The sequence below is a fragment of the Pollachius pollachius genome (assembly GCF_949987615.1).
Source record: "Pollachius pollachius genome assembly, chromosome: 13".
NCBI classification, from domain to species: domain Eukaryota; kingdom Metazoa; phylum Chordata; class Actinopteri; order Gadiformes; family Gadidae; genus Pollachius; species Pollachius pollachius.
In genome coordinates, this window is record NC_136946.1 from 8097309 (window position 1) to 8117452 (window position 20144).

General features: G+C 42.5%; 1 protein-coding gene across 1 annotated transcript; it reads right to left on the bottom strand.

The window, feature by feature from the left end:
• Positions 1–5708: 5708 nt before the first annotated feature.
• On the bottom strand, positions 5709–19762 carry LOC307084855 (scavenger receptor cysteine-rich domain-containing protein DMBT1-like; the record flags this gene model as incomplete). Its single annotated transcript, XM_079749358.1, has 12 exons — positions 5709–6112; positions 7586–7927; positions 8355–8660; positions 10344–10475; positions 11113–11244; positions 12747–13088; positions 13516–13845; positions 15327–15632; positions 17142–17483; positions 17911–18252; positions 18680–19021; positions 19693–19762. 12 exons carry the CDS (start codon positions 19760–19762, stop codon positions 5709–5711), a joined length of 3390 nt encoding a protein of 1129 aa, XP_079605484.1.
• Between the last annotated feature and the right edge of the window lie 382 nt (positions 19763–20144).

Sequence of the window (20144 nt, forward strand, 5' to 3'; positions counted from 1 at the left end):
CTGGAGTTGGCGTAGTTGTTGTTGTTGCTGTCGTTGGAGTTGCTGTTGGGATTGGCGTTTCTGAGAAGGAACATGTTACTTGTAACTATGTATTTGTAGATGCATAACATCAAGAATAAGGGAAAAGCGACATGCTTAAGTGACAAGTTATTTGTTATGAACAAAGTGTTGTTACTTCTATCTTAGGATCAAATATGGAAAGTTTGACCATACCTTTGACGAAATCATTGGTACTTGGAACTGAGGATGCTGTAGCTGGAGTTGGCGTAGTTGTTGTTGCTGCTGTCGTTGAAGTTGGCGTTTCTGAGAAGGAACATGTTACTTGAAACTATGTGTTTGTACATGCATGAGCGCAAGAATAGGGGAAAAGCGACATACTTGAGCGACAAGTAATATGTTATGAGCAAATGGCCGTTCATTTTATCATTGGATCAAATATGGAAAGTGTGACTTTACCAGTGACAAAATAATCTGTAGTTGGAGCTGAGGGTCCTGTAGCTGGAGTTGGCGTAGTTGTTGTTGTTGCTGTCGTTGGAGTTGCTGTTGGGATTGGCGTTTCTGAGAAGGAACATGTTACTTGTAACGATGTATTTGTACATGCATAAGTGCAAGAATCAGGGCAAAGCGACAAGATATTCGCTATGAGCAAAGTGCTCATACTTTTATCATAGGATCAAATATGGAAAGTGTGACCATACCTGTGACAAAGTAAGCTGTAGTTGGAACTTGGGTTGCTGTAGCTGGAGTGAGCGTAGTTGTTGTTGCTGCTGTCGTTGGAGTTGCTGTTGGGATTGGCATTTCTGAGAAGGAACATGTTACTTGTAACTATTTATTTGTAAATGCATAACAGCAAGAATCAGGGAAAAGCGACATGCTTAAGCGACAAGTTATTTGTTATGAACAAAGTGTTGTTACTTCTATCTTAGGATCAAATATGGAAAGTTTGACCTTACCTTTGACAAAATCATCTGTTGTTGGAACTGAGGATGCTGTAGCTGGAGTTGGCGTAGTTGTTGTTGCTGCTGTCGTTGAAGTTTGCATTTCTGAGAAGGAACATGTTACTTGAAACTATGTGTTTGTACATGCATGAGCGCAAGAATAGGGGAAAAGCGACATACTTGAGCGACAAGTAATTTGTTATGAGCAAAGGGCTGTTCATTTTATCATAGGATCAAATATGGAAATTGTGACTATACCATTGACAAAATAATCTGTAGTTGGAGCTGAGGGTCCTGTAGCTGGAGTTGGCGTAGTTGTTGTAGCTTTTGTCGTTGAAGTTGGCATTTCTGAGAAGGAACATGTTACTTTTAACTATGCATAACCGCAAGAATCAGGGAAAGCTTAATACTTGGGCGAAAAGTTATTGGTGATGAGCAAAGTGCTGTTAATTTTATCATAGGATCAAATATTGAAAGTTTGACTATACCTGTGACAAAATAATCCGTAGTTGGAACTGAGGGTGCTGTAGCTGGAGTTGGCGTAGTTGTTGTTGCTGCTGTCATTGGAGTTGCTGTTGGGATTGGCGTTTCAGAGAAGGAACATGTTACTTGTAACTATGTATTTGTAAATGCATAACAGCAAGAATCAGGGAAAAGCGACATGCTTAAGCGACAAGATATTTGTTATGAACAAAGTGTTGTTACTTCTATCTTAGGATCAAATATGGAAAAATTTACCATACCTTTGACGAAATCATCTGTAGTTGGAACTGAGGATGCTGTAGCTGGAGTTGGCGTAGTTGTTGTTGCTGCTGTCATTGGAGTTGCTGTCGGGATTGGCGTTTTTGAGAAGGAACATGTTTCTAGTAACTATGTATTTGTACATGCATTGGTGAAAAAATCAGGGAAAAGCGACATACTTGAGCGACAAGTTATTTGTTATGAGAAAAGTGCCGTTAACTGTATCATAGGATCAAATATGGAAAGTGTGACCATACCTGTGACAAAATAATCTGTAGTTGGAACTGGGGGTGCTGTAGCTGGAGTTGGCGTAGTTGTTGTTGTTGCTTTCGTTGGAGTTGCTGTTGGGATTGGCGTTTCTGAGAAGGAACATGTTACTTGTAACTATTTATTTGTAAATGCATAACAGCAAGAATCAGGGAAAAGCGACATGCTTAAGCGACAAGTTATTTGTTATGAACAAAGTGTTGTTACTTCTATCTTAGGATCAAATATGGAAAGTTTGACCTTACCTTTGACGAAATCATCTGTAGTTGGAACTGAGGATGTTGTAGCTGGAGTTGGCGTAGTTGTTGTTGCTGCTGTCGTTGAAGTTGGCATTTCTGAGAAGGAACATGTTACTTGAAACTATGTGTTTGTACATGCATGAGCGCAAGAATAGGGGAAAAGTGACATACCTGAGCGACAAGTAATTTGTTATGAGCAAAGGGCTGTTCATTTTATCATAGGATCAAATATGGAAAAATTTACCATACCTTTGACGAAATCATCTGTAGTTGGAACTGAGGATGCTGTAGCTGGAGTTGGCGTAGTTGTTGTTGCTGCTGTCATTGGAGTTGCTGTCGGGATTGGCGTTTTTGAGAAGGAACATGTTTCTAGTAACTATGTATTTGTTCATGCATTGGTGAAAAAATCAGGGAAAAGCGACATACTTGAGCGACAAGTTATTTGTTATGAGAAAAGTGCCGTTAACTGTATCATAGGATCAAATATTGAAAGTTTGACCATACCTGTGACAAAATAATCTGTAGTTGGAACTGGGGGTGCTGTAGCTGGAGTTGGCGTAGTTCTTGTTGTTGCTGTCGTTGGAGTTGCTGTTGGTATTGGCGTTTCTGAGAAGGAACATGTTACTTGTAACTATGTATTTGTAGATGCATAACATCAAGAATAAGGGAAAAGCGACATGCTTAAGTGACAAGTTATTTGTTATGAACAAAGTGTTGTTACTTCTATCTTAGGATCAAATATGGAAAGTTTGACCATACCTTTGACGAAATCATTTGTACTTGGAACTGAGGATGCTGTAGCTGGAGTTGGCGTAGTTGTTGTTGCTGCTGTCGTTGAAGTTGGCGTTTCTGAGAAGGAACATGTTACTTGAAACTATGTGTTTGTACATGCATGAGCGCAAGAATAGGGGAAAAGCGACATACTTGAGCGACAAGTAATTTGTTATGAGCAAAGGGCCGTTCATTTTATCATAGGATCAAATATGGAAAGTGTGACTTTACCAGTGACAAAATAATCTGTAGTTGGAGCTGAGGGTCCTGTAGCTGGAGTTGGCGTAGTTGTTGTAGCTTTTGTCGTTGAAATTGGCATTTCTGAGAAGGAACATGTTACTTGTAACTATGCATAACTGCAAGAATCAGGGAAAGATTAATACTTGGGCGAAAAGTTATTGGTGATGAGCAAAGTGCTGTTAATTTTATCATAGGATCAAATATGGAAAGTTTGACCATACCTGTGACAAAATGATCCGTAGTTGGAACTGAGGGTGCTGTAGCTGGAGTTGGCTTAGTTGTTGTTGCTGCTGTCATTGGAGTTGCTGTTGGGATTGGCGTTTCTGAGAAGAAACACGTTGCTGGTAACTATGTATTTGTAAATGCATGACCGCAAGAATCAGGGAACAGCGACATACTTAAGCGACAAGTTATTTGTTATGAACAAACTGTTGTTACTTTTATCATAGGATCAAATATTGAAAGTGTGACCATACCTTTGACAAAATAATCTGTAGTTGGAACTGAGGATGCTGAAGCCGGAGTTGGCGTAGTTGTTGTTGCTGCTGTCGTGGAAGTTGGCGTTTCTGAGAAGGAACATGTTACTTTTAACTATGTATTTGTTCATGCATTGGTGAAAAAATCAGGGAAAAGCGACATACTTGAGCGACAAGTTATTTGTTATGAAAAAAGTGCTGTTAATTTTATCATAGGATCAAATATGGAAAGTGTGACTACCAGTGACAAAATAATCTGTAGTTGGAACTGGGGGTGCTGTAGCCGGAGTTGGCGTAGTTGTTGTAGCTTTTGTCGTTGGAGTTGCTGTTGGGATTGGCGTTTCTGAGAAGGAACATGTTACTTGTAACTATTTATTTGTAAATGCATGACAGCAAGAATCAGGGAAAAGCGACATGCTTAAGCGACAAGTTATTTGTTATGAACAAAGTGTTGTTACTTTTATCTTAGGATCAAATATGGAAAATTTGACCATACCTTTGATTAAATCATCTGTAGTTGGAACTGAGGATGCTGTAGCTGGAGTTGGCGTAGTTTTTGTTGCTGCTGTCATTGGAGTTGCTGTTGGGATTGGCGTTTCTGAGAAGGAACATGTTTCTGGTAACTATGTATTTGTACATGCATTGGTGAAAAAATCAGAGAAAAGCGACATACTTGAGGGACAAGTTATTTGTTATGAGAAAAGTGCTGTGCATTTTATCATAGGATCAAATATGGAAAGTGTGACCATACCTGTGACAAAATAATCTGTAGTTGGAACTGGGGGTGCTGTAGCTGGAGTTGGCGTAGTTGTTGTTGTTGCTGTCGTTGGAGTTGCTGTTGGGATTGGCGTTTCTGAGAAGAAACATGTTGCTGGTAACTATGTATTTGTAAATGCATGACCGTAAGAATCAGGGAAAAGCGACATACTTGAGCGACAAGTTATTTGTTATGAACAAACTGTTGTTACTTTTATCATAGGATCAAATATGGAAAGTGTGACCACACATTTGACAAAATAACCTGTAGTTGGAACTGAGGGTGCTGTAGCTGGAGTTGGCGTAGTTGTTGTTGCTGCTGTCGTTGAAGTTGGCGTTTCTGAGAAGGAACATGTTACTTGTAATCAGTGTTGGGCAAGTTACTTTAAAAAAGTAATTAGTGACAGTTACTAGTTACTTCTCCCAAAAAGAAACTAAAGTAGTTACTCGGTTAAAAATTATAAAAGTAACTAGTTACTCTGGAAAGTAACTTTTGCGTTACTATTGCGTTACTTTCAAGTGCATTTTTAGATGATCAAATGTGTCAAATAATTTGGACCCAACGTCCACCTCCATCCCTCTTTAGCGAAACACAAAATACATATGCATGTTCATGCAAGGAAATATTTTGTCCAGGGCATAATGTGCATTTCAAGATTAAACTCGTTCCTTTAATCTCTTGGAGGGAATAGTAATGGCTATACTCCCATTTAAAGAAGGCTGTCTTTTGGATTATTTGGGCTCGCCATTGCTGTTTCTCATTGACTCACTTGTGCCGTTGGGTGTCCGACTATGCGTGCGTTCAAATATGTGTAAACAACACCCGCCCAACTCTACCTCTGATTGGCTTACCGTGAAATGTTACTCTACCTCAGCCAATTGTTATCATTAATGCGATTAATGCTTGTGCCAACTAACCAAGGAAGAAGCGTAAAGAGAGAGAGGGGGAGAGAACTAGTTGGTCTGATGAAAAAACTGCTTGAAATGTACAACAGGAAGTTGTACATTTCAACATATTTTGCTCTTAAATAACAGATAATCAACCAGGCATCCTCTTCGAGTTTCAACTCATAACATTCATTTAAAATGTAATGCAACGTTTATTATACTGAGATGACATTCGGCGACATGCAAATGTCTCCCTAAAGAAGGAAAACTCAAACAAGCTGAGAGAGGGAACTGAGTGTGGAATTCCGCATTCAGTTCTGCCAGACAGCTCTTGTTTAGAACAAAGATGGAACCAAAACGGCCACGACATGAGTATAAATAATTGGAGGAAGTTAAAAGATAGATGTTAGCCATGGCAGAAGACAAAGCTCATGACAGGTACCCACAGGTTCCTTGTGTTTATTACCTTCACAGATAACACCGGCGTCTTCATGGTGACGGCAGTTGTGGGACCCCAGCCCACTGTGGCCACACTGTGTGAGGTTTGATTCATTCCCGCTACAATTGATATCATCCAAGAGGATGAGCCCTTGTCCTTGTCCAAAACGGGCTCTAGCTTCTGCAGACAGCCCCCTCCCACAGCCCAGCTGTCTACACACCACCTGTGCATCTGGAAGGTCCCAACCATCGTCACAAACTGTGCCCCACTGGCCCTGGATAAAGATCTCCACCCTGCCAGAGCAGGAGCTGTTCCCTCCATTGACCAGACGGACTTCACCATCAGCAACAGAGTTTTCTGTGGTTTCACCTACAAAACAAGTCTCTGTTAACCAACAAGACTGCTTCTACTGGCCCAATGTTACCAAAGGAACAGGAAGTTGTACATTTCAACATATTTTGCTCTGAAATAGCAGATGATCGACAATATATTTGTTATGAGCAAAGTGCCGTTACTTTTATCATAGGATCAGATATGGAAAGTGTGACCATACCTGTGACAAAATAATCTGTCGTTGGAACTGAGGGTGCTGTAGCTGGAGTTGGCGTGGTTGTTGTTGCTGCTGTCGTTGAAGTTGGCGTTTCTGAGATGGAACATTTTACTTGTAATCAGTGTTGGGCAAGTTACTTTAAAAAAGTAATTAGTTACAGTTACTAGTTACTTCGCCCAAAAAGAAACTAAAGTAGTTACTCGGTTACAAATTATAAAAGTAACTAGATACTCTGGAAAGTAACTATTGCATTACTATTGCGTTACTTTCAAGTACATTTTTAAATGTGTCAAATAATTTGGACCCAACGTCAACCTCCATCCCTCTGTAACGGAACTCAAAATACATATGCATGTTCATGCACGGAAATATTTTGTCCAGGGCATAATGTACATTTCAAGATTAAGCTTGTTCCTTTAATTTCTTGGAGGGAAAAGTAATGGCTACACTCCCATTTAAAGAAGGCTGTCTTTTGGATTATTTGGGCTCGCCATTCCTGTTTCTCATTGACTCACTTGTGCCGTTGTGTGTCCGACTATGCGTGCGTTCGAATATGTGTCAACAACACCCGCCCAACTCTACCTCTGATTGGCTTACCGTGAAATGTTACTCTACCTCAGCCAATTGTTATCATTAATGCGATTAATGCTTGTGCCAACTAACCAAGGAAGAAGCGTAAAAAGAGAGAGAGAGAGAACTAGTTGGTCTGATGAAAAAACTGCTTCAATTATAGAAATGCGCCACATTTTTTGGAAGTAATAGTAACAGCGTTATCATGGTCGGAAGTGCAGTCTGTTAGATTACTTGTTACTGAAAAAAGTAACGCCATTAGTATTGCCGTTATTTAAAACGCCGTAATTCCCATCAGTGCTGTTAACCCACAAGACTGCTTCTACTGGCCCAATGCGACCAAAGGAACAGGAAGTTGTACATTTCAACATATTTTGCTCTTAAATAACAGATAATCAACCAGGTATCCTCTTCGAGTTTCAACTCATAACATTCATTTAAAATGTAATGCAACGTTTATTATACTGAGAAGACATTCGGCGACATGCAAATGTCTCCCTAAAGAAGGAAAACTCAAACAAGCTGAGAGAGGGAACTGAGTGTGGAATTCCGCATTCAGTTCTGCCAGACAGCTCTTGTTTAGAACAAAGATGGAACCAAAACGGCCACGACATGAGTATGAATAATTGGAGGAAGTTAAGAGATAGATGTTAGCCATGGCAGAAGACAAAGCTCATGACAGGCACCCACAGGTTCCTTGTGTTTATTACCTTCACAGATAACACCGGCGTCTTCATGGTGACGGCAGTTGTGGGACCCCAGCCCACTGTGGCCACACTGTGTGAGGTTTGATTCATTCCCGCTACAATTGATATCATCCAAGAGGATGAGCCCTTGTCCTTGTCCAAAACGGGCTCTAGCTTCTGCAGACAGCCCCCTCCCACAGCCCACCTGTCTACACACCACCTGGGCGTCTGGAAGGTCCCAGCCATCGTCACAAACTGTGCCCCACTGGCCCTGGATAAAGATCTCCACCCTGCCAGAGCAGGAGCTGTTCCCTCCATTGACCAGACGGACTTCACCGTCAGCAACAGAGTTTTCTCCGGTTTCACCTACAAAACAAGTCTCTGTTAACCAACAAGACGGCTTCTACTGGCCCAAGGTTACCAAAGGAACAGGAAGTTGTACATTTCAACATATTTTGGTCTTAAATAACAGATCATCAACCAGGCACCGCCCTCTTCGAGTTTCCACTCATAACATTCGTTAAAAATGTGCCGTAACAGTTTATTATACTGAGATGACATTCGACGACATGCAAATGTCTCCCTAAAGAAGGAAAACTTAAACAATCTGAGAGAGGGAACTGAATGTGGAATTCCGCATTCAGTTCTCCCAGCCAGCTCGTTTAGAACAAAGATGGAACCAAAACGGCCACGACATGAGTATGATTATTTGGAGGAAGTTAAAAGATAGAAGTTAGCCATGGCAGAAGACAAAGCTCATGACAGGCACCCACAGGTTCCTTGTGTTTATTACCTTCACAGATAACACCGGCGTCTTCATGGTGACGGCAGTTGTGGGACCCCAGCCCACTGTGGCCACACTGTGTGAGGTTTGATTCATTCCCGCTACAATCGATATCATCCAAGAGGATGAGCCCTTGTCCTTGTCCAAAACGGGCTCTAGCTTCTGCAGTAAGCCCCCTCCCACAGCCCAGCTGTCTACACACCACCTGGGCATCTGGAAGGTCCCAGCCATCGTCACAAACTGTGCCCCACTGGCCCTGGATAAAGATCTCCACCCTGCCAGAGCAGGGGCTGTTCCCTCCATTGACCAGACGGACTTCACCATCAGCAACAGAGGTTTCTGCGGTTTCACCTACAAAACAAGTCTCTGTTAACCAACAAGACTGCTTCTACTGGCCCAATGTTACCAAAGGAACAGGAAGTTGTACATTTCAACATATTTTGCTCTTAAATAGCAGATGATCGACAATATATTTGTTATGAGCAAAGTGCTGTTACTTTTATCATAGGATCAGATATGGAAAGTGTGACCATACCTGTGACAAAATAATCTGTCGTTGGAACTGAGGGTGCTGTAGCTGGAGTTGGTGTATTTGTTTCTGCTGTCGTTGAAGTTGGCGTTTCTGAGATGGAACATGTTACTTGTAATCAGTGTTGGGCAAGTTACTTTAAAGAAGTAATTAGTTACAGTTACTAGTTACTTTGCCCAAAAAGAAACTAAAGTAGTTGCTCGGTTACAAATTATAAAAGTAACTAGTTACTCTGGAAAGTAACTATTGCGTTACTATTACGTTACTTTCAAGTACATTTTTAAATGATCAAATGTGTCAAATAATTTGGACCCAACGTCAACCTCCATCCCTCTTTAACGGAACTCAAAATACATATGCATGTTCATGCACGGAAATATTTTGTCCAGGGCATAATGTGCATTACAAGATTAAGCTTGTTCCTTTAATTTCTTGGAGGGAAAAGTAATGGCTACACTCCCATTTAAAGAAGGCTGTCTTTTGGATTATTTGGGCTCGCCATTCCTGTTTCTCATTGACTCACTTGTGCCGTTGTGTGTCCGACTATGCGTGCGTTCGAATATGTGTAAACAACACCCGCCCAACTCTACCTCTGATTGGCTTACCGTGACATGTTACTCTACCTCAGCCAATTGTTATCATTAATGCGATTAATGCTTGTGCCAACTAACCAAGGAAGAAGCGTGAAAAGAGAGAGAGACAGAGAGAGAACTAGTTGGTCTGATGAAAAAACTGCTTCAATTATAGAAATGCGCCGCATTTTTTGGAAGTAATGGTAACAGCTTTATGATGGTGGGAAGGGTAGTCTCTTAGATTACTTGTTACTGAAAAAAGTAACGCCGTTAGTAATGCCGTTATGTATAACGCTGTCATTCCCATCACTGATGTTAACCCACAAGACTGCTTCTACTGGCCCAATGCGACCAAAGGAACAGGAAGTTGTACATTACAACATATTTTGCTCTTAAATAACAGATAATCAAGCAGGCAACGTCCTCTTCGAGTTTCAACTCATAACATTCATTTAAAATGTAATGCAACGTTTATTATACTGAGATGAAATTCGACGAAATGCAAATGTCTCCCTAAAGAAGGAACCCTCAAACAAGCTCAGAGAGGGAACTGAGTGTGGAATTCCGCATTCAGTTCTCCCAGCCAGCTCGTTTAGAACAAAGATGGAACCAAAACGGCCACGACATGAGTATGATTAATTGGACGAAGTTAAGAGATAGATGTTAGCCATGGCAGAAGACAAAGCTCATGACAGGTACCCACAGGTTCCTTGTGTTTATTACCTTCACAGATAACACCGGCGTCTTCATGGTGACGGCAGTTGTGGGACCCCAGCCCACTGTGGCGACACTGTGTGAGGTTTGATTCATTCCCGCTACAATTGATATCATCCAAGAGGATGAGCCCTTGTCCTTGTCCAAAACGGGCTCTTGCTTCTGCAGACAGCCCCCTCCCACAGCCCAGCTGTCTACACACCACCTGGGCATCTGGAAGGTCCCAGCCATCGTCACAAACTGTGCCCCACTGGCCCTGGATAAAGATCTCCACCCTGCCAGAGCAGGAGCTGTCCCCTCCATTGACCAGACGGACTTCACCGTCAGCAACAGAGTTTTCTCCGGTTTCACCTACAAAACAAGTCTCTGTTAACCAACAAGACGGCTTCTACTGGCCCAAGGTTACCAAAGGAACAAGAAGTTGTACATTTCAACATATTCTGCTCTTAAATAACAGATCATCAACCAGGCACCGCCCTCTTCGAGTTTCCACTCATAACATTTGTTAAAAATGTGCCGTAACAGTTTATTATACTGAGATGACATTCGACGACATGCAAATGTCTCCCTAAAGAAGGAAAACTTAAACAATCTGAGAGAGGGAACTGAATGTGGAATTCCGCATTCAGTTCCCCCGGCCAGCTCGTTTAGAACAAAGATGGAACCAAAACGGCCACGACATGAGTATGATTAATTGGAGGAAGTTAAAAGATAGAAGTTAGCCATGGCAGAAGACAAAGCTCATGACAGGCAACCACAGATTCCTTGTGTTTATTACCTTCACAGATAACACCGGCGTCTTCATGGTGACGGCAGTTGTGGGACCCCAGCCCACTGTGGCGACACTGTGTGAGGTTTGATTCATTCCCGCTACAATTGATATCATCCAAGAGGATGAGCCCTTGTCCTTGTCCAAAACGGGCTCTAGCTTCTGCAGACAGCCCCCTCCCACAGCCCAGCTGTCTACACACCACCTGGGCATCTGGAAGGTCCCAGCCATCGTCACAAACTGTGCCCCACTGGCCCTGGATAAAGATCTCCACCCTGCCAGAGCAGGGGCTGTTCCCTCCATTGACCAGACGGACTTCACCATCAGCAACAGAGGTTTCTGCGGTTTCACCTACAAAACAAGTCTCTGTTAACCAACAAGACTGCTTCTACTGGCCCAATGTTACCAAAGGAACAGGAAGTTGTACATTTCAACATATTTTGCTCTTAAATAGCAGATGATCGACAATATATTTGTTATGAGCAAAGTGCTGTTACTTTTATCATAGGATCAGATATGGAAAGTGTGACCATACCTGTGACTAAATAATCTGTAGTTGGAACTGAGGGTGCTGTAGCTGGAGTTGGCGTAGTTGTTGTTGCTGCTGTCGTTGAAGTTGGCGTTTCTGAGATGGAACATGTTACTTGTAATCAGTGTTGGGCAAGTTACTTTAAAATACTAATTAGTTACAGTTACTAGTTACTTCGCCCAAAAAGAAACTAAAGTAGTTACTCGGTTACAAATTATAAAAGTAACTAGTTACTCTGGAAAGTAACTATTGCGTTACTATTGCGTTACTTTCAAGTACATTTTTAAATGATCAAATGTGTCAAATAATTTGGACCCAACGTCCACCTCCATCCCTCTGTAACGGAACTCAAAATACATATGCATGTTCATGCACGGAAATATTTTGTCCAGTGCATAATGTACATTTCAAGATTAAGCTTGTTCCTTTAATTTCTTGGAGGGAAAAGTAATGGCTACACTCCCATTTAAAGAAGGCTGTCTTTTGGATTATTTGGGCTCGCCATTCCTGTTTCTCATTGACTCACTTGTGCCGTTGTGTGTCCGACTATGCGTGCGTTCGAATATGTGTAAACAACACCCGCCCAACTCTACCTCTGATTGGCTTACCGTGACATGTTACTCTACCTCAGCCAATTGTTATCATTAATGTGATTAATGCTTGTGCCAACTAACCAAGGAAGAAGCATAAAGAGAGAGAGAGAACTAGTTGGTCTGATGAAAAAACTGCTTCAATTATAGAAATGCGCCGCATTTTTTGGAAGTAATGGTAACAGCTTTATGATGGTGGGAAGGGTAGTCTCTTAGATTACTTGTTACTGAAAAAAGTAACGCCGTTAGTAATGCCGTTATTTATAACGCTGTCATTCCCATCACTGATGTTAACCCACAAGACTGCTTCTACTGGCCCAATGCGACCAAAGGAACAGGAAGTTGTACATTACAACATATTTTGCTCTTAAATAACAGATAATCAACCAGGCAACGTCCTCTTCGAGTTTCAACTCATAACATTCATTTAAAATGTAATGCAACGTTTATTATACTGAGATGACATTCGACGACATGCAAATGTCTCCCTAAAGAAGGAAAACTCAAACAAGCTCAGAGAGGGAACTGAGTGTGGAATTCCGCATTCAGTTCTCCCAGCCAGCTCGTTTAGAACAAAGATGGAACCAAAACGGCCACGACATGAGTATGATTAATTGGACGAAGTTAAGAGATAGATGTTAGCCATGGCAGAAGACAAAGCTCATGACAGGTACCCACAGGTTCCTTGTGTTTATTACCTTCACAGATAACACCGGCGTCTTCATGGTGACGGCAGTTGTGGGACCCCAGCCCACTGTGGCCACACTGTGTGAGGTTTGATTCATTCCCGCTACAATTGATATCATCCAAGAGGATGAGCCCTTGTCCTTGTCCAAAACGGGCTCTAGCTTCTGCAGACAGCCCCCTCCCACAGCCCAGCTGTCTACACACCACCTGGGCATCTGGAAGGTCCCAGCCATCGTCACAAACTGTGCCCCACTGGCCCTGGATAAAGATCTCCACCCTGCCAGAGCAGGAGCTGTCCCCTCCATTGACCAGACGGACTTCACCGTCAGCAACAGAGTTTTCTCCGGTTTCACCTACAAAACAAGTCTCTGTTAACCCACAAGACGGCTACTACTGGCCCAAGGTTACCAAAGGAACAAGAAGTTGTACATTTCAACATATTCTGCTATTAAATAACAGATCATCAACCAGGCACCGCCCTCTTCGAGTTTCCACTCATAACATTCGTTAAAAATGTGCCGTAACAGTTTATTATACTGAGATGACATTCGACGACATGCAAATGTCTCCCTAAAGAAGGAAAACTTAAACAATCTGAGAGAGGGAACTGAATGTGGCATTCCGCATTCAGTTCCCCCAGCCAGCTCGTTTAGAACAAAGATGGAACCAAAACGGCCACGACATGAGTATGATTAATTGGAGGAAGTTAAAAGATAGAAGTTAGCCATGGCAGAAGACAAAGCTCATGACAGGCACCCACAGATTCCTTGTGTTTATTACCTTCACAGATAACACCGGCGTCTTCATGGTGACGGCAGTTGTGGGACCCCAGCCCACTGTGGCCACACTGTGTGAGGTTTGATTCATTCCCGCTACAATTGATATCATCCAAGAGGATGAGCCCTTGTCCTTGTCCAAAACGGGCTCTAGCTTCTGCAGACAGCCCCCTCCCACAGCCCAGCTGTCTACACACCACTTGGGCATCTGGTAGGTCCCAGCCATCGTCACAAACTGTGCCCCACTGGCCCTGGATAAAGATCTCCACCCTGCCAGAGCAGGGGCTGTTCCCTCCATTGACCAGACGGACTTCACCATCAGCAACAGAGTTTTCTGCGGTTTCACCTACAAAACAAGTCTCTGTTAACCAACAAGACTGCTTCTACTGGCCCAATGTTATCAAAGGAACAGGAAGTTGTACATTTCAACATATTTTGCTCTTAAATAGCAGATGATCGACAATATATTTGTTATGAGCAAAGTGCTGTTACTTTTATCATAGGATCAGATATGGAAAGTGTGACCATACCTGTGACTAAATAATCTGTAGTTGGAACTGAGGGTGCTGTAGCTGGAGTTGGCGTAGTTGTTGTTGCTGCTGTCGTTGAAGTTGGCGTTTCTGAGATGGAACATGTTACTTGTAATCAGTGTTGGGCAAGTTACTTTAAAATACTAATTAGTTACAGTTACTAGTTACTTCGCCCAAAAAGAAACTAAAGTAGTTACTCGGTTACAAATTATAAAAGTAACTAGTTACTCTGGAAAGTAACTATTGCGTTACTATTGCGTTACTTTCAAGTACATTTTTAAATGATCAAATGTGTCAAATAATTTGGACCCAACGTCCACCTCCATCCCTCTGTAACGGAACTCAAAATACATATGCATGTTCATGCACGGAAATATTTTGTCCAGTGCATAATGTACATTTCAAGATTAGGCTCGTTCCTTTAATTTCTTGGAGGGAAAAGTAATGGCTACACTCCCATTTAAAGAAGGCTGTCTTTTGGATTATTTGGGCTCGCCATTCCTGTTTCTCATTGACTCACTTGTGCCGTTGTGTGTCCGACTATGCGTGCGTTCGAATATGTGTAAACAACACCCGCCCAACTCTACCTCTGATTGGCTTACCGTGACATGTTACTCTACCTCAGCCAATTGTTATCATTAATGCGATTAATGCTTGTGCCAACTAACCAAGGAAGAAGCGTAAAGAGAGAGAGACAGAGAACTAGTTGGTCTGATGAAAAAACTGCTTCAATTATAGAAATGCGCCACATTTTTTGGAAGTAATGGTAACAGCGTTATGATGGTCGGAAGTGCAGTCTGTTAGATTACTTGTTACTGAAAAAAGTAACGCTGTGAGTATTGCCGTTATTTATAACGCCGTAATTCCCATCAGTGCTGTTAACCCACAAGACTGCTTCTACTGGCCCAATGCGACCAAAGGAACAGGAAGTTGTACATTTCAACATATTTTGCTCTTAAATAACAGATAATCAACCAGGCATCCTCTTCGAGTTTCAACTCATAACATTCATTAAAAATGTAATGCAACGTTTATTATACTGAGAAGACATTCGGCGACATGCAAATGTCTCCCTAAAGAAGGAAAACTCAAACAAGCTGAGAGAGGGAACTGAGTGTGGAATTCCGCATTCAGGTCTGCCAGACAGCTCTTGTTTAGAACAAAGATGGAACCAAAACGGCCACGACATGAGTATGAATAATTGGAGGAAGTTAAGAGATAGATGTTAGCCATGGCAGAAGACAAAGCTAATGACAGTTACCCACAGGTTCCTTGTGTTTATTACCTTCACAGATAACACCGGCGTCTTCATGGTGACGGCAGTTGTGGGACCCCAGCCCACTGTGGCCACACTGTGTGAGGTTTGATTCATTCCCGCTACAATTGATATCATCCAAGAGGATGAGCCCTTGTCCTTGTCCAAAACGGGCTCTAGCTTCTGCAGACAGCCCCCTCCCACAGCCCAGCTGTCTACACACCACCTGGGCATCTGGAAGGTCCCAGCCATCGTCACAAACTGTGCCCCACTGGCCCTGGATAAAGATCTCCACCCTGCCAGAGCAGGAGCTGTTCCCTCCATTGACCAGACGGACTTCACCATCAGCAACAGAGTTTTCTGTGGTTTCACCTACAAAACAAGTCTCTGTTAACCAACAAGACTGCTTCTACTGGCCCAATGTTACCAAAGGAACAGGAACTTGTACATTTCAACATATTTTGCTCTTAAATAGCAGATGATCGACAATATATTTGTTATGAGCAAAGTGCTGTTACTTTTATCATAGGATCAGATATGGAAAGTGTGACCATACCTGTGACAAAATAATCTGTAGTTGGAACTGAGGGTGCTGTAGCTGGAGTTGGTGTAGTTGTTGCTGCTGTCGTTGAAGTTGGCGTTTCTGAGATGGAACATGTTACTTGTAATCAGTGTTGGGCAAGTTACTTTAAAAAAGTAATTAGTTACAGTTACTAGTTACTTTGCCCAAAAAGAAACTAAAGTTGTTGCTCGGTTACAAATTATAAAAGTAACTAGTTACTCTGGAAAGTAACTATTGCGTTACTATTACGTTACTTTCAAGTACATTTTTAAATGATCAAATGTGTCAAATAATTTGGACCCAACGTCAACCTCCATCCCTCTTTAACGGAACTCAAAATACATATGCATGTTCATGCACGGAAATATTTTGTCCAGTGCATAATGTACATTACAAGATTAAGCTTGTTCCTTTAATTTCTTGGAGGGAAAAGTAATGGCTACACTCCCATTTAAAGAAGGCTGTCTTTTGGATTATTTGGGCTCGCCATTCCTGTTTCTCATTGACTCACTTGTGCCGTTGGGTGTCCGACTATGCGTGCGTTCGAATATGTGTAAACAACACCCGCCCAACTCTACCTCTGATTGGCTTACTGTGACATGTTACTCTACCTCAGCCAATTGTTATCATTAATGCGATTAATGCTTGTGCCAACTAACCAAGGAAGAAGCGTGAAAAGAGAGAGAGAGAGAGAGAGAACTAGTTGGTCTGATGAAAAAACTGCTTCAATTATAGAAATGCGCCGCATTTTTTGGAAGTAATGGTAACAGCTTTATGATGGTGGGAAGGGTAGTCTCTTAGATTACTTGTTACTGAAAAAAGTAACGCTGTTAGTAATGCCGTTATTTATAACGCTGTCATTCCCATCACTGATGTTAACCCACAAGACTGCTTCTACTGGCCCAATGCGACCAAAGGAACAGGAAGTTGTACATTTCAACATATTTTGCTCTTAAATAACAGATAATCAACCAGGTAACGTCCTCTTCGAGTTTCAACTCATAACATTCATTTAAAATGTAATGCAACGTTTATTATACTGAGATGACATTCAACGACATGCAAATGTCTCCCTAAAGAAGGAAAACTCAAACAAACTCAGAGAGGGAACTGAGTGTGGAATTCCGCATTCAGTTCTCCCAGCCAGCTCGTTTAGAACAAAGATGGAACCAAAACGGCCACGACATGAGTATGATTAATTGGACGAAGTTAAGAGATAGATGTTAGCCATGGCAGAAGACAAAGCTCATGACAGGTACCCACAGGTTCCTTGTGTTTATTACCTTCACAGATAACACCGGCGTCTTCATGGTGACGGCAGTTGTGGGACCCCAGCCCACTGTGGCGACACTGTGTGAGGTTTGATTCATTCCCGCTACAATTGATATCATCCAAGAGGATGAGCCCTTGTCCTTGTCCAAAATGGGCTCTTGCTTCTGCAGACAGCCCCCTCCCACAGCCCAGCTGTCTACACACCACCTGGGCATCTGGAAGGTCCCAGCCATCGTCACAAACTGTGCCCCACTGGCCCTGGATAAAGATCTCCACCCTGCCAGAGCAGGAGCTGTCCCCTCCATTGACCAGACGGACTTCACCGTCAGCAACAGAGTTTTCTCCGGTTTCACCTACAAAACAAGTCTCTGTTAACCAACAAGACGGCTTCTACTGGCCCAAGGTTACCAAAGGAACAAGAAGTTGTACATTTCAACATATTCTGCTCTTAAATAACAGATCATCAACCAGGCACCGCCCTCTTCGAGTTTCCACTCATAACATTTGTTAAAAATGTGCCGTAACAGTTTATTATACTGAGATGACATTCGACGACATGCAAATGTCTCCCTAAAGACGGAAAACTTAAACAATCTGAGAGAGGGAACTGAATGTGGAATTCCGCATTCAGTTCCCCCAGCCAGCTCGTTTAGAACAAAGATGGAACCAAAACGGCCACGACATGAGTATGATTAATTGGAGGAAGTTAAAAGATAGAAGTTAGCCATGGCAGAAGACAAAGCTCATGACAGGCAACCACAGATTCCTTGTGTTTATTACCTTCACAGATAACACCGGCGTCTTCATGGTGACGGCAGTTGTGGGACCCCAGCCCACTGTGGCCACACTGTGTGAGGTTTGATTCATTCCCGCTACAATTGATATCATCCAAGAGGATGAGCCCTTGTCCTTGTCCAAAACGGGCTCTAGCTTCTGCAGACAGCCCCCTCCCACAGCCCAGCTGTCTACACACCACCTGGGCATCTGGAAGGTCCCAGCCATCGTCACAAACTGTGCCCCACTGGCCCTGGATAAAGATCTCCACCCTGCCAGAGCAGGGGCTGTTCCCTCCATTGACCAGACGGACTTCACCATCAGCAACAGAGTTTTCTGCGGTTTCACCTACAAAACAAGTCTCTGTTAACCAACAAGACTGCTTCTACTGGCCCAATGTTACCAAAGGAACAGGAAGTTGTACATTTCAACATATTCTGCTCTTAAATAACAGATCATCAACCAGGCACTGCCCTCTTCGAGTTTCCACTCATAACATTCGTTAAAAATGTGCCGTAACAGTTTATTATACTGAGATGACATTCGACGACATGCAAATGTCTCCCTAAAGAAGGAAAACTTAAACAATCTGAGAGAGGGAACTGAATGTGGAATTCCGCATTCAGTTCCCCCAGCCAGCTCGTTTAGAACAAAGATGGAACCAAAACGGCCACGACATGAGTATGATTAATTGGAGGAAGTTAAAAGATAGAAGTTAGCCATGGCAGATGACAAAGCTCATGACAGGCACCCACAGATTCCTTGTGTTTATTACCTTCACAGATAACACCGGCGTCTTCATGGTGACGGCAGTTGTGGGACCCCAGCCCACTGTGGCCACACTGTGTGAGGTTTGATTCATTCCCGTTACAGTTGATGTCATCCAAGAGGATGAGCCCTCGTCCTTGTCCAAAACGGGCTCTAGCTTCTGCAGAAAGCCCCCTCCCACAGCCCAGCTGTCTACACACAACCTGGGCATCTGGAAGGTCCCAGCCATCGTCACAAACTGTGCCCCACTGGCCCTTGATAAAAATCTCCACCCTGCCAGAGCAGGAGCTGTTCCCTCCATTGACCAGACGGACTTCACCATCAGCAACAGAGTTTTCTGTGGTTTCACCTGCAAAACAAGTTTCTTTTAACAAACAACACTGTCTCTAATGTCCCAATGCAATCAAAGGGACAGGAAATTGTACCGTATGCATTTGTACATGCATAAGCGCAAGAATCAGGGAAAAGTACTTGAACTTGATGTTATTTGTTATGAGCAAAGTGCTGTTACTTTTATCATAGGATCAAATACGGTAAGTGTGACCATACCTGTGATAAAATAATCTGTAGTTGGAACTGAGGGTGCTGTAGCTTGAGTTGGCGTAGTTGTTGTAGCCGCTGTCATTGAAGTTGGCGTTTCTGAGAAAGAACATGTTACTTCTAACTATGTTTTTGTACACGCATAAGCTCACGTATCACGGAAAACCGACATTCTTGAGCGATAAGTTTTTTGTTATGAGCAAAGAGCTGTTACTTTCATTATAGGATCAAATATCTAAAGTATGACCATACCTTTGACAAAATGATTTGTAGTTGGAACTGAGGGTGCTGTAGCTGGAGTTGTTGTTGCTGCTGTCGTTGGAGTTGGCGTTTCTGAGAAGGAACATTTTACTTGTAACAATGTATTTGTACACGCATAAGCGCAAGAATCAGGGAAAAGCGACATACTTGAACGACAAGTTATTTGCTATGAGCAAAGTGCTGTTACTTTTATCATTGGATCAAATAGTGTGACCATACCTGTGACAACCACAGATTCAGGATCAAAGGAGATTCCGCCAACAGAGGTGTTGGCTGCCGCCGTCGTCATGGTACCCAGTACATCGGCAGTTGAAATGGTCACTTCAGGTGATGCTGTGATATTGAAAAGAAGCACCACCTCCATTGTAGTATTTCCATTGGTGGACGGGCTGAAAAACAGATTGCCATCATGATGCGACCATTCAACTTAAATACAACTTGAAAGCTTCATGCTGTAGCTTACAGTTGGGGAACAGATACCATCATGTTTAGCTCATAAGGCATACACAACATAACTTTTTCTTTGACCCTATGATGCCTGGATCTGAATATTATTGTTTAGATCATTTCAATTAGCCTTTATCATTGTGCGTTGTGATTAACCCTAAAGTACATTGGTACAATTACAGCTTTTCAGAAATTAAGCATAATGAATAAAATATGTGTAGATG